The sequence below is a fragment of the Phycodurus eques genome, chromosome 20, assembly GCF_024500275.1.
Source record: "Phycodurus eques isolate BA_2022a chromosome 20, UOR_Pequ_1.1, whole genome shotgun sequence".
NCBI lineage: Eukaryota > Metazoa > Chordata > Actinopteri > Syngnathiformes > Syngnathidae > Phycodurus > Phycodurus eques.
In genome coordinates, this window is record NC_084544.1 from 8,545,136 (window position 1) to 8,560,497 (window position 15,362).

General features: G+C 42.0%; 1 protein-coding gene across 7 annotated transcripts in view; it reads right to left on the reverse strand.

Moving 5' to 3' along the window:
• trps1 (trichorhinophalangeal syndrome I) overlaps positions 1–15,362 on the reverse strand; it is a 171,739-nt gene that overhangs the window by 43,744 nt on the left and 112,633 nt on the right. For all 7 annotated transcript variants that reach the window (XM_061664806.1, XM_061664807.1, XM_061664805.1 and 4 more), the window contains 2 exons: positions 14,507–14,741; positions 12,702–13,392 (listed from right to left, as the gene is read on the reverse strand). In XM_061664806.1, coding sequence (XP_061520790.1) covers positions 12,702–13,392; positions 14,507–14,741 — 926 coding nt within the window. The remainder of the gene's footprint in view (positions 1–12,701; positions 13,393–14,506; positions 14,742–15,362) is intronic.

Consider the following 15,362-nt stretch of genomic DNA (forward strand, 5'->3'; position numbering starts at 1 on the left):
GCTTTTGCAACAACTCGTTTTCAGGCATTTACGCACCATGTTGAATGGCAAAACATTTAGGGGGATTTCTTCTTATAACATCCACAACTTTTGAGGGATTTATATTCTTATTTGGAAGAATTATGGTAGCCTTATTTTAACCTGTGCAATTTTTGTGAGTGTTACAGAAAACCGATTTTAACCTGTGTAACTTTTGTGTGCGTTCTAGTAGTCTTATTGATAACATGTTCAAACTTTGCAGAACCTATGGTAGCCTCTGTAGTTTTAGGAAGATTTACAGTACTCTTACTTAAATCTGCACAACCTTTGGGGGATTTACAGCACTCTTTTTTTTAACCATTCAAACTTGCCATTCGTCATTTTAACCTGTGCAACTTCTGTGAACGTTACAGTAGTCTTTAGGGTGGTATACTTATTTATTATTATTTATTCATCGTATATCTTATTTTTACCTGCTGAAATTTGGGGTTATTTTGTTTAGTCATGATTTATCCAGGTGCAACCAGAGAGTTATGAAAATCTGATTTCAATATGAGAATATTAGCGAGTCGTTTTTTTTTTTTTTTTAACCTGTGAAACTTTTGTGGGGTTTACAGTAGCCTTCTTTTGACCTGGACAACTACTGGGGGTTTTACGGTAGTAGTATTTTGATCTGTGAAACTTTTGTGGATGTCACGGTAGTCTTGAATTAATTACCAAACACTGTTTTCTGGTGTTACTGCCTTAATTTTAATGTATTAATAAGTATAGCAATGCTGTGGTTGACTTGTTTTTACACTTGTTGTTGGAAATGTTACTTAAAAAGGTGATTTATGATTATTTAAATTTGTTCAGATTGTGTTTGACCTTCGCCATATTCAGTTTGTTTTAATTTGATGCGCTTGTGCTTCCTAGCTTTGCTTGGGAATCATCTTTGCCCATCATCATTTTCCCATGTCAGCAAACAGCTTTAACCATCATGTGCACCTCGAATAACTTAAGGATCTTTCCAGCTTTCATCAATCCTTTAAAGGCGAGAAGCAGCCATCCTTCATATATTCCCGTTGTACATGCCAGAGAAGAGCGAAACAATATATATTTTTTCAAACGTGCAATCTTGTTGCGCTGAAGAGAAGGGGGGAGAACAAAAAAGGAGTCTTTGGGGAGAATCTGGGCATACAAGTTGCATCGCGCCCATGGAGCAGAATTCATAAACCCACTTTGCACACAGGCGAGCATTCCTAATGAGTGAAGACCTCACAGGGGATGCGGATGAGGGGGAGTAGTAGTTCGGGAAGATGCAGAGAGAAGAAAAAGCTTTCACATCCTGTCAAGCATGTGCGCCTCTTAGTGTGCATTAGAGTGAAACTCTGTCGTCCACACTTTTAAGCAGAGTGTGGAGGCACGTGCGCGTGACCAGGGCAGTGTTGCAACCTTGCCAACAGGGCCTTGGACGGCCAGGGTTGCCATGGTATCACTTGCTCACAAACACACACGGGGCTCTTGAGGGGGAGCAGGGTGTGTCTGAAGAGAGGTGGATTAGCATGTCACGATGATGGCTTGACACTGTGTGTCTGTGCAAAATGGAAAAAGAGAGATTTTGCTGATAAAAAAATTCTTCCATCCGTAGGAATTTGTCCATATGACTGACAAAACAATTTCAGGGTGCATGATGGCAGATCATTTGTTGCTGACATAGCTTTTTTTCTGTGGTTGAGTTATTTTCCAGCTTTTGTGTCGTGACAAGCAATGCAAATCCAGGAACTGGAGGTATTCCTTGCACAATAGGTCTTTTTGCTACATTTTGACGACCATTTCACAATGGTTGCACGGGCTAGCAGGAAAGTAGTAATTGTGTCAAGGGTGTATGTTGAAGTACATGTTGACAGAGAATTTGTACAATATGTCGGGGAGGAGTTACATTTAGCCTGGGTTGATACGCTTTTCATTTCTTTTATTTTTTTTATCAAATCGTCTGTAAACAATTTACCGTATTTTCACGACCATACGACGCACTGTATTAAAAGGCGCAGTCTCAGTTATGGGGTCTATTTCTGTATTTAACACATACATAGGGCGCACCGTATTATTGGGCGCAGGCATGGTAAAACATATGCTATCTTAAAACATACAGTAGCATGCATGGACGCTAAAACAATGTTTTTAAAAAGGCACCGGGAGCAAAACGGTTCGGTTGCACTTGATTGAAGTATTTAACAATGTACTCACATTATTTTTTGATCAATCCTCATCCACAAATCCATCAAAGTCCTCATCTTCTGTATCCGAAATGAACAGTTGGGCAAGTTCTCCAACAAACACGCCGGGTTCCCTCTCGTCATTGTCAGAGTTAGTCTCGTTGCCGGGGGGATGTTCAGCAATGATGCCTGGTTTCGCGAAAGCTCGGACAACAGTCAAAGCAGATACCTTAGCCCAAGCATCCACAATCCATTCACATATGGTGGCGTAACTCGCCCGCCGTTGCCTTCCTGTCTTAGTAAAGCTGTGTTCGCCATCTGTCATCCATGCCTCCACGCCGCTCGCAACTTCACGTTGAATACCCTGTTTACACGGATGTCCAGCGGTTTGTCAAGCCTCCCGGAATGATGGCAAGCTCCGAGTTATTGCACTCAGTCGAATGGTGACTATAGAAACGCTTCTCCCGGCTGTTCTTTGCTCATTAATTCATTGCTCGAGTTCGTCTTCCAACTCGGGCCACCTCGCCTTGTTTCCGCATTTTGTTTTTCTTTTTTTTCCCGCGAAAACTCAGCTTCATCTTCTTGACTTGGCGAAGCTCGTTTTCCTACTTCCTCCACTTGCGAACCATGGATTCGTTGATCTTGAATTCTCTCGCGGCTGCTCAATTCCAATGTTCCTCCGCGTAACTGATAGCTTGCAGTTTAAACTGTACTTCGTAAGCGTGTCTCTTCGTAGGTGACATTTTCGGGGGTCCTTAGCCAAACGGATGTTGTTTTGCACAATGCACACCCCGGAAATGCTCCCAGTCAGTCAAGCAGTAAAAAACACTCCGGCGCTATATACCTACTGGGGGCGTGGCTTTAGCATCCTACTTCACACACCCTTCCCCTGTCCTCAGCCACGTCCGCTTTTCCTCTGTGTAAGCAGCGTGTCAGCAGGAAATGCTATAAAAAAAATAAAAGGCAAGCGGAGCGCTCATCACACAACATTTATAAATGTTGGAACTCGGTGCCCACATAAGGCATTATAAGGCGCCCCGTCCTTTTTGGAGAAAATGTAAGACTTTTAAGTGCGCCTTATGGTCGTGAAAATACGGTATTTCTTTTTATGGGAAATATAAGATTTGGTTGAAATGTGATGTGCTTTGGGAATATAATTAATGTGGTTTTTCACTATACACAGTAGGGATCATTTCCCTATCACTGTACCCCAAACTCGGGATTGACAGCAAACAGCTCACGGATTAAGTTAATTTAGTTCGCTCCTGACTCAGCAAATGGGGGTTCTTACAAGAATGAGGCAGCAGCAACAGCTGAAAGGAGACTTGTGCATTTTTATTGCAAACAATTACAATGTCTGTGACATACTTTTGTCAAAATACTCCAAGATCAAAATTATAGCACACCTCCCTGAACTCTTGTTTGTCTTGACAGGGGGAGGTCCTGTCTCTTGAAGATGATTTTTTTCAGTGAAAAGCTGGGAATAGTTTACACAGACAAAATGTAAATCGGTGAATTTGTGAATAGTGATTGGCTGGCAACCAGTTAAGGGTGTACCCCGCCTCCTGCCCGATGATAGCTGTGATGGGCTCCAGCACGCCTGCGACCCTAGTGAGGAGAAGCGGCTCAGAAAATGGATGGATTGATGAACCTCAAATACGCAGCTGATTACTATGATGTAAATTCCAGCACTTACTGATAATACATTAAATTAATCAATTGTCAGACACCGTTTACTGTCAGTTGATTGTGTGAAAGGATGTCAAGTCAGGAGTTGAGGTGGAGGAAGCGGAGAAAAGATGGTGAAAAGGCAGGAGGGGGTGTCAAATTAACTATTGGTCAGGGGTCAGATGGACATTTAATCTAACCAATCAGCTTCCTAATTACACAAGTGCTGCCAGGATGCTATGTACTGCCTGTGTGTGTTTGTGTGTGTGCGTGAGTGTGTGTATACCTTGCTAATATTGCGTGTAGAGGTCTTGTTGTAGCAAAATGAACATCTGGCCTCAATATTAGTTCCATGTGTGAACACACTCAAACAGACACACACACACACACACACACACACACGCGCAAGCAAGCGCACAGAGCCTGTGGTGAATCGCTCCTGCCTTACACACAAAGAAAGAGAGCGAGGGACGAACAACACCGAGACGAAGGAGCAGAAAAAGCCATACTAAAAGAACACATGTTCACTGGAGCTGATTCTAACAGTAATTGATGTAAACGCCTAAATTACAGCAAGAAGCTAAAGTAACCGCTGTGTTTGAGTGTTGCCGTGGTGACCCGATGAAAAACACCTGGCCGGCCGGGGTGGAACATCTGTGTCATGGCGCCCGGCCCGAGAGCCACGGCGGAGGCCCGGGCCGGGCGCCAGCAGCGACGTGACATGGGTGTTAGGCGCACGTCAAACTCGTTCTGTCGCATGATACAATATTGTGAGACGTGAACCGCTGCTTGGTAATTAGATGCTGGATCGGATCTGTGACTGTGTTTTTTTCCCTCATAAATAGGACGAGTCAAAAGAGATGCTAAGTTTAAATTGTTTCCCAAAAGGAGGTATTCCCGGCAGCGCTGCAGCAAACAAGGAACTACCGGAATGAAGGACTTAGCATGTTGACGCAGGGAAAAGTAAATCTGTGGCGCAACCAGGAAATCCTTTAAAAGGCTAACATGTAGCCACCTAGCATTGTTATGGCAACCAGGAAGTATTTCAGAGGCTAACGTATAATCACCTAACATAGGGACGTAATAGTACAGAAACCTCTTGTGCAACCAGTACAAAAGCGAACATATAGCAGTGTTCCACTTTTACTTCAACATGCTGTATGGCAGAACAAGGTAGTTTTTCAAAAGCTAATATGTAGCCATCTAGCATGATGACCTGATGGTAAGGAAACCCATGACCCAACCAGAAAAATCATTTGACAGCTAATGTGTAGCCACTTAGCATAGTGACATAAGGATAAGGAAACACAGCCAGGTTAGCTTTTGGAAGCTAATGCTGCTAGCGACCTAGCAGATTCCACAAGCTTGGAATTATGCTTGGTGGTTGTTCCTGGCTATGTCACCTTGCTACATGGCTATATGTTAGCGTTTAAAAAAAATCCTGCTGGTTTCCATTCTTGGTGGTTACATTTTAGCCTTTCGAAAGATTTTGTTTCTGCGTCACACATTTCCACCCTTACCCTTGCATCCCCGTGCTCTGGTAGCACAACCAGGGAATCCTTCAAAGTCTAACATAGCCACCAAGCATGGTGACATAAGTGTAAGGAAATGTTTGGCACAACAAGGAAAACCTTGGAAGGCTAATACGTAGCCACCTTGCATTGTGACGTAAACTTAATTTCCGAGCAGCCCTGCAGCAAATGGGGGACTTGCTCAAGGAGTCCCCAGAAGCACGGACGAAATTTTCACGCTGGACCTCAGCTGGCAACATCACCATAGCAACCAGTCGGAGGAAGCAAGGCAACGGGGACAGGGAATAAAACAAGCCAAGAGCGTCGTCCCGAGAGTTTTAAAGTCAATTTACATTGTACTTCTCTATGCCGATAAAATAAAACGGATGGGTAGCGTTTGTTTGAGACTTATTACAGAGTACTGACATGAAGTTATTAACTGTGTCACTTTAGGACTAGCCAAGGTTGTCACTATTGTTTTGCAAGATGCATTAATACCATCCTCAATCAAACTTTCAGGGACTTTAATACCTATAAATATTTGTTAAAATATGAGTAATGCTAACGTGTAGCCACGTAGCAAGAAAACCAACCAGGAGATATTCCAGCGGCTAACACAGCCACTAGCATGGTTATTTAAAGGTATGAGTTGTGGGCAACGAGAACATTTTCTGAAAGCAAACATTTTGCCATGTAGCATGGTTCCAAAGCCAACGTATAGACACCTAGCACGGTGACATTAAGGTAAAAACACCAACCATTCAATCTTTCAGAGTCTAACATGTGACATAGCCAGGGACAGCCACCCAGCATGATGGCAAGACTAAGCTATAGCCACCTAACATGGTGATGCAAGCGTCCGGAAACCTTTGGTGTCGCCATCGAAAGATTTTATGGCTGTGCCGCACGTATCAATCCTTACCCTTATGTTACTATGCTAGGTGGATATATGATATAGCCTCTGAAGATCTCCTGGTTGCGCCTCCAGTTTCCTAATTCTTACATCACGATGCAAGGTGGCTACATGTTAGCCTTTGAAATAGTTCCTGGTTGTGCCAGTTTTACATACCCTTATGTCACCATGCTACGTGGCTACATATTCGCCTTTGAAGGATTTCTGGTGAAGCCGTAAGTTCCCGTACCCTTACGTCACCATGCTAGGGGGCTACATGTTAGCCTTAGAAAGACTTCCTGGTGGTGCAAATTGTTTATACCCTTACGTCCCTCGATTAGGTGGCTACATGTTAGCCTTTTGAAAGACTCCCAGGTTATTCCACAGGTTTCCATCCTTACCCTTTTGTCACAATGCTAGGCAGGTACATGTTCGTCTTCAAAAGAGTTATTTGTTGCACCGCAGGTTACCTTTCCTTTTTAAGCTGCAATGCTTAGGCATAGGCAGGGGATGTTTCAAAGGCTAACATATAGCCAGCTAGCCGCCACACACAGACAAGACGCACACTTTTCTTCTCCTTCTGAGCCTGACCGTGTTTATTTGAGAGTGCGTCCTGGGAAATGTGACCGTCTTGCACCAACAAACAGAACAGTCCAACAAACCTCTGTGTGTGTTTTTGTGTGTGTTTCACAAGGATTGCCTTTTTGGATGAGAGCCATTCTGAGCTAAAATTGGCCAACTGGTCCCACAACAGTCTGAACATTGTAACAATATATGCTACATGTCAAAACACATTAAAGCTTCAATACTTGGGCAAGTTAGTAAGTCTTACTTCTTCTTTGGCTTTTTTTGTGAAAGCACCACAGAGGGGTACCAGTGATGACAGAGGGAAACTCAAGACAACCATAGAACAGGAAATTGGATTTACACTCATTGTTTTACGCTTTCCGCAATCGTCGAAGATGCCACAAGATGGCACCAACGCCACGTGTAACAGGAAAGTAGACATTGGTGTCAAGGAACAATTGTACTCATTCACTGCCAGACCTCCCAGTTAACATGGATATTTGACTTCTAAAGCCGTCAATGGCAGTGAATGTGTTAAAGTGATTAACCTCGACTTAGAGACAAGCTTTGTATGTCGGAGAGGAGCTAAGTTTAGCCTGGGTTGTTAGTGGAAGCAGTTAGAGTGTCTTCACCGGATGTACATATGAACCTGGGGGCATTTTCTCAAAATACAATAATAGGTAAGCCATTTATTTTTAAGGGGAAAGTTGTAAGATGACTTAATTGCTAAACTATTTTGGGATAATAGTGCAAGTCACAATTCCAAATTAGCAATTATGTTTTAATTTAAATTACTCACGACAGGACTGTCTTGGTCCCTATTACTCGTTCAGCTACAGCAATGCCTTCAAAACAGCACTATGTGCCAGTATTTATCAGCAAAAACCTTCCTTTTCGCTTTCTTTAATTGGGTGAGTGTTTTTTTACTTTATTTTAATAATTATACAGTGAAGTCGCTTCATTTGGTGGCAAAAATCACTTTAGTTTTACCATTAAACACATACACACACAGACATAAGCTCCACAATTTCCTGTAGCGGATATAACGGGATGTTAAATTATCAGTACGGAAAATAACTTCAATTCACGCTTTAATTTCCTTACAAAAGACACACACACACACACGCTCAGATGGAATGTAAATGTGGGGACACAACGCACATAATTAAGTACAAAAGCAGAGTGGGGGCTCAGTTGCACAGATGGATACACACACATGGATTTATGCAAGACAGACGAGGGGAAATGGAACGCAAAGTAATGAGAACTTTATGTAAAATACAGCTGTGTGTGTCGTTTTTTTTTTTTTTTAAACATAATTACTTCCATCAGGCACAAATGTAAACGAAAAGAACTTTGATGAAATTCTCCTCTGATATGCCGAAAGCATACACGGCCATTGATCTGGTTGCATGTCCCGTCCCAGTACTTTTGAGCCATGCTGGAAGCTGGCGAAACCCTGAGGGAGGTCCGGAGTTTGGGGTTCTCGCAGAAATAAACAGTGTTGAACATAGTGAATCTACAATTTCGCCCCTGTAACTTAACTAAATCCTGAATCCTAAAGACATTTGGCTTGTATTATCCACCGCAGTCTCCATTTTGCAGCACTTTGCCATCAATCTTCTCTCAAATAAGATCCTCTTCACTGTTTGTTATTTGCTTGTATGTCTACTTCTGTATGATGTGTTCAGTGCAACGTGGTTTTTGCAGTTTCCCACGGGACTATTTAGAAATGGAGTCACTCTGGACACTGCAGTAGCATACTCCAGTCTCCACTTGGCTGTAGAGTTCAATTTTCTCGTGTTTTTTTTTTCCTTCAATTTTTGGCAGTAATACTTCGAAGTGTAGAACTGCTCTGCCACAGTATACTCCACAGTCTCCTTTTGCATAGCACTTTGTCTCATTAGGAAAAGCCGAGAAACCAATACAGCAGAACCTTGATCTCCTCCATTGTGGTTGTTCGTTAGTATGTCTCGTTCGGACTGATACGTTCAATGCAGTGTTTTTCAGTTTCAAAGGCTGTACTCCGCAGTCTCCACTTGGCTACGGTGGTCCATTTTTTTTCAAGCCCTTAGTCTCATCTCAAATAAAACTTCACATACACAGAAACAAATACACTAACAGGAGTTTATTTGCTAGCCCGCCTTTTTATGACTGATGTGTACATCGTCTCTACTTAGCTGGACTTTGCCCTTAGTCTACTCTCAAATAAAACATGTCTCCTTACAAACACAAAATAAAAACACAGGCCCGAAGCATATATAGTGGACCCCTCCACACCCGTGATTCGGCACCCGCAGATTCAGTTATTCGCGGACCTTTTTTCCATTAAAAAAAAAAACAAACCATTTTTGGGGGCGGGGCAACCCTGAAAATGTTTATTGGTGGTATATACCCATTTATTCACAATTATTATTATTTTCCAATGCCATTATAATTATCCGCAGATTTTCACTATTCGTGGTCGGGCCCGGTCCCTATCCACTGTACAGGAGAACAAGGTTCTGCTCTGTTCTTTTGATGTGCTACGGTGTTTTGTTCCGACTGATGTGTTTAATGCAATGTGGTTTTTACAGTTTCTAGCTGAATTTGGAAGCAGGAAACCAGACCACCTCAAACTGAGGTAAGCCGAGCTGGTACCGCGCAGTGGAAAAGTGTTTTTGTCCAAAACACGCATGAAGAACCTCCTGAGCTCATTAATTTAGTCAGAGAGACAAAAAGTCACAAATGTTGATATCAGCGTAATAAATCAACACGCAAAAAAAGCCAATAGGAGGTGCAATGTCTCAACAATCCAATGAAAGACCATATGGCCCTTTAAGAAGAAACACCTTCTCCTCTCCTGGTCTTGGCTGATTATTGATCTGGCTCAATCAGGTGAGTTGGGAAATGGCAGGCAGAGACAGGTCGATGTGGTGGTTGGGGAATAACGCATGAAACGCACAGAGGGAGGGGGGAAAAATAATCACGAATAGATACAATTTGTTGTTTTTAATCTCGTCATGCATCATTCTTGTCCTCCCTCCTTCACAGTTTAGCCTGCTCCAAGGCTCCCTCTCTCGCTGAAATAACACATCACTTGACAGTAACACATGACAAAAAAGTTATGTCAGGGTTTGTATTAGTTTTTCGGTTGTTGCCATGGCAAGTGATATTTTTGGGGAAATTTGAGCCGAGACAAAAAAACTCAAATGATGCAATATTCATGCCAGTCCTTTGCCCTGCCCGACGACAATGACGCAAAATGATGACTCAGCAGCGGCATGCGTGCGTGCATATGGAGCGTAAAACATACTTTTGTATGTGTTTGTGTGTGCCATGGAAACACAAAGTAAATATTGTAGTGAAGATAAAGCAATCAAGTGTGATCACTTATGGCGCGATGAAATAATGTCACCTTTGCAGTGTTTCTGCTTCACCTTCACACACATGCCAACAAACTAGTACACTTCTTACTAAAAGCTGTGTTTGACACCGTAGGAGAGGTAGTAACAATATTTAATTTTGTGGTTTGCAGTGGTGTAAAACTGCATTGTATCATACTGAGAGCTGTTTCTAATATCAAAATCATCTACCTTGAGTTTCACAGTTTTTGGATTTACGAATATCATTTTTCAAAATGCATAAATATGAAGCCATATACAGCCTTACTGTTTTTAAAATAAGAAAATAAAGAGAATTATTCTGCTCGAAGATACATGCTATTTACATTAGCGTCTTCTTGGTGAATTGTATTGATCATATTATACTGAGCACCCAAAACCTTTCCAAAACACATTCAGAAGCTCACTGAGCAACATTTTAACATTTCTAACAGCTCTACACGTAGGTATAATGATAAGGTACCTAACCACTGTATAAAACAACTAACGCTTCCTCACATATTCCAAAAACAGGCATCTTAGGTTCATTGAAAACTCTAAATTGTCAATAGGTGTTTATGAGTGGTGAATTGTTGTTTGTCTATATGTGCCCTGCAATTGGCTGCCAACCAAAGTCAGTTGGGATAGGCTCACCCACGACTTTAATGAGGACAAGCGCAACAGAAAAAGGATGCATGGATCGGAAGCAAAATAGAATATCAGTTTTTTACTCATTTCAATCACTTTTTGTACAAAATCCTTCTAAATACAGTAAATTATTTTAAAGTATATTCACTTTCACTATGTATTCAAATGAATTGTGTGTTGTGCTGCCAGACACTTTCCCATGTAATTAGATCCATTTCCGGCTCTTTGACAAGCATCAAAGTTCACTGAATTGACCGTCACACATGATTGTTTGAGCTGTGAATTTCTTGTACCTTTTGAGGCACATTTCTCCAAATTGCACCCCAAATTGTGGCACTTTTGGGGTGTTTTGCCAGTTCCATTGTAACAACGAAGGAAACATGATCACGGAGTGACTCTGAATGGGTTAATTTTTCTTTTAACGACTCGCCTCATTGCTTCTCATCTAAATGTTCTTCCCTTTCTTTCTGCCCCACCCGAGAAAATGAGTAAACCTCCTTTCTGACACACCCTGCCTGTCTGCCAAGTGGTTGCCAACACATCATGTGCGTACACACACACACACACACACACACACTTCATAATAAAAAACAGCCAGTACAGTGTATTCAATATGTTCTCAGACACTCCATGAGCTTCATTCTCACACTCAGTTTTACCACTTACATGGAGCCATGTCCATATGACATGACTCTATATCCACCCACACACAGATACATACACACACAGCACATGTGGGCCTATGCTGACTTAATGCGATCATAGCCAATAAGCTCTGCGACCGTGGCGGACCGCAATCTCGCTCCTGCCAGTCCATGAGATCAGTTGAGAATTCAGAAGCCCCCCCCCACCCCCACCACCACCCCCCACCCGCAAGAGTGGAACTTGAAGGGTGGGTTACCCTGGGAACTGTCAAAGTTTGCCTTTCCGTCATCGCTAAGGCGACCGCGTGGCGTTGTCCACTTGATCACTGTGAATAAATATGGTGGTCTAAGTTAATCGTTGCAGGTGACGGAAAGAAGGAAATTTTGTTCTTTGGGTGAGGACGCATATCTGCTAACTTTGGGGACAAAAAATTATGAAAAATCTGGTATTATACTGCACTAACAAACAGGCATTATTATTATGTATTATTTGACTTACAATAAGTAATCTTAATGTGTAATATATTAATTAAAAATATATATATAGACACAATCCAAGTATTACTGTATCACCAGTATTTCAGACATTTAGCAAAATGTGTTTACATTTAAATTAAATAAAAAGAAAATAAATGCCATTATATTATTAGAAATCTGAAAATAATAATGTATAGTAGTAATAAAAGATACAATTTGGAGGCAAAAATATGATAATTAAACTGATATGATAAATTAATAAAATATACTAACAATGGACATAGATATAAGACAGATATAATTTTAATAGAAAATTATAAAGTTGATACAAATACCGCAGTGAAAGCCAGTAAATTAATTATTTGGCAATAAATAAAAAAATGTGACAAGATGATTACTTTTTGTAATTATCATTAAGTAATAAAAGTGTAGTGCCAACAATTCAGCAATACACATACATATACACCATATGTAGTTTAGCACTATAATACAAATATTAAACATAACTAGTAATAAGATTGTTGTAATAATCTAATATTCCGGATTGTATATAATAAGTAACCAAAAAGTAGTGTTTGTAAAGGGGTAATAGCGGGTTGGATGTGTTGCTATGCGGACAGTGTAGCCATGAAGTGAGCGCGCTACAGCTAAAGCTAACTGTGGAAGTGGGAAAAGTGTGTGGCATGATTGACAGTAGTATAAAAGGATGACAAAAGTGTTTCGAGGAAGAGTGTTGTGTACGTGTTCCAGCTTACCCGTAGCAGCGACTGGGACTCTTCTTTAGCAGCTCCTCCTTTCACCTCCTGAACCCCTCCACTCCCTCCACTGCCTGTGTATTGCTGAGACGTCATATGGCTCATTTTCTCCCCTCCGCTGGGGGCGGCTCCTCCTCCGCCCGGCCGCCCCCCTCCTCCGTACAGCTTGGCATCTCCCAAAAAGGACTTGGTATCTCCTAGGTAGACCATGCTGGGTGAGGCCACACCACCACCCCGCTTCTGCTGCGAGGTCTCGTGGTTCGTGGAAACGAACGCCACGGACAGAGGTGAGGGGAACAGGGTGGGTTCGGGTCCCATGCGTTCCTTGGGCACCCAAAGGAGACCGTGGGCCTGCTCGCCGCCTCTCGTCTCCCCGAGGACCCAGCCTTTCTCGCGCTCTCTCTCCTTCTCCTCGCTGCCCTCGCTCTTGACAATCTCCTCGCGGCCCCCCTCGGCCAGGCGTCCCTCAGGCGGCGCCAGTGAGTAGAGGAGGCGAAGATCCCCCTTGCTCTCCTCCTTGATGGCCAAGGTGGAGGGCGCCGAGCAGCCGTTGGCCGACGGCGTCAGGGAGGGCGTCAGTGAGGACAGCGTGGCATCGTGACAGTGGGCCGAGTTGAAATGGTCGAGGAGCGCCGACGAATCGGGAGCCGTGAAGTCACAGTGGCGACAGCGACAGCACGCGTGGACACGCCTGCACAGAAACAGTAAAGAAAACACCTTGAAACTTAGGAGTATGGTGCCTTGAGCTACGTGTGACCAGTCATTCAGCCAAATGTTTTGCTTTGACTTGCGAGCGCAAATTTTAGATACTGTATGGTGGCAGTGAAGTCAATCCAACTCATTGACTCCACAATAAGCAGCAGTTTGGGAACTAGTGAACGATTCATCAATAAAGAGGCTTCATGCTGTTTAATGCCACTCCCAGTTGAAGTTTACTGTCAAAAGAAATATAAAACAGAGAATTACATGTAGATTTCAAATAAACACATATTTTTGCCTTAAGAATGGCCCGCTAGTTTAATGCTAACATGTAATTGACTAAAACGTAATTGACATGTTAACGGTTAGTATCGATAATTGCATTTCACAGCCCTTTGAGCAAAGGATATTTGAACACAAACAGTGGAGCAACACATGTAGAAAGATAATATAACAATACTCACAAGCATATATTCTTTATCTTCTACAAAAAAATTGTAACAAAGTATATTACTGAGTCACAGTAGTAGTATAAGTAGCAGTACTATGTTACATTATTTCTATTTAGTTATTAATCTATGTTCTCATAAAGTACAGTTTTATAGCGTGTTTTTTTTCTTTTTTTGATTATAGTGTATTGTTTCCTTGTTAATAAGGAAAAATATATTTTAAAAAAATGTTTTGGGGGGGCTGGAACGGATTAATGGCATTTCCATTCTTTTCAAAGGGAAAAGATGATTTGAGATAATAGTGTTTTGAGATACAAGTGTGGTCACTGAATTGAACTCTTATCTCAAGGCACCACTGTATAATAATCATAAAATGGCCACTTCCGTGGGGAGCGCTTATGCTTAAGTACTAGCGCCGGACTGACTAACTACCCCTTAAAAGCAGGTACAGCAGCTACAACTACTACAAACCAATCTTTTTTTTTTTTTTTTACTTCACTGTAGCGACGGCCTATCTGGAGCCCAAACTCTAATTTTGGCTCGTAACACAGATTAAATGGACCAATCAAAGTTGTGGCACCGAAACTCAAGGTAACAATGTATTGAATTTCAATTCAAAGGACTACAAACACATCCAAAACGTCAACATGAGCTGACCTGTAGTGTCTGAAGATCTCCTCCTCCACCTCGGTGATGAAGTGGCACTTGGTGCACGAGTACTCCCGGCCCATCTCCCTGTCCGGTCCGCTGCCGCCGCCCTCCTGTTCTTCGGCCTTGACATGCGCCGGCGCACCCTTCAGGTTGATCAGGCTGTGGCAGCTGTCGTAGTGCTGCAGCAGCACGTCGATGTCGGCGGTGGCAAAGGCGCACTGGTCGCACAGGTGGGTGACGCCTGAGAACACGCAATCACATTCATTCCACTACATACAATGCTACTGACTATTCTTGCTGCCAGTCACACTGACATCTGCGTATCGCTGGCATCAGGCAGAATCCTCGCATCTCCAAAACCATCACTTTTCAGAAAACAAAAAAAATATATATTTTTTTAATGTAAAAATGGCATGTATGTGGAGCCATTAATATTTCATTGTCAAAGAGAGAAAGCCATTTTCAACACTTAAGTAATTTGTAAAAATAACAGTTCCACGTGGGGACTGAGCTGTAATATAGATTTCTTAAAGAATTAATTCACCGAATTTGGACATGGGTGGTTTAGCCTTGACACCAGCGATACTGTATATACTATTGTATGCATAAAATATTAATGTCTTGTCTATCTTTTGCATATTTTATTCTCAAATGCTTTACTAATTTGTCTACATTGGTGGATACGCATCGTTTTAACTACATTGCTGCTGCTCAATTTGACAAAAATGTAGTATGTTATTCATACTGATATTATTGCATATATCATCATCATTATATTATGATATGTATCGTCTTTTTTGACATACAATGTTGACCGACTGACTACTTTTCAAATCTCTGTGTGTACTACAGTATCCTGTTT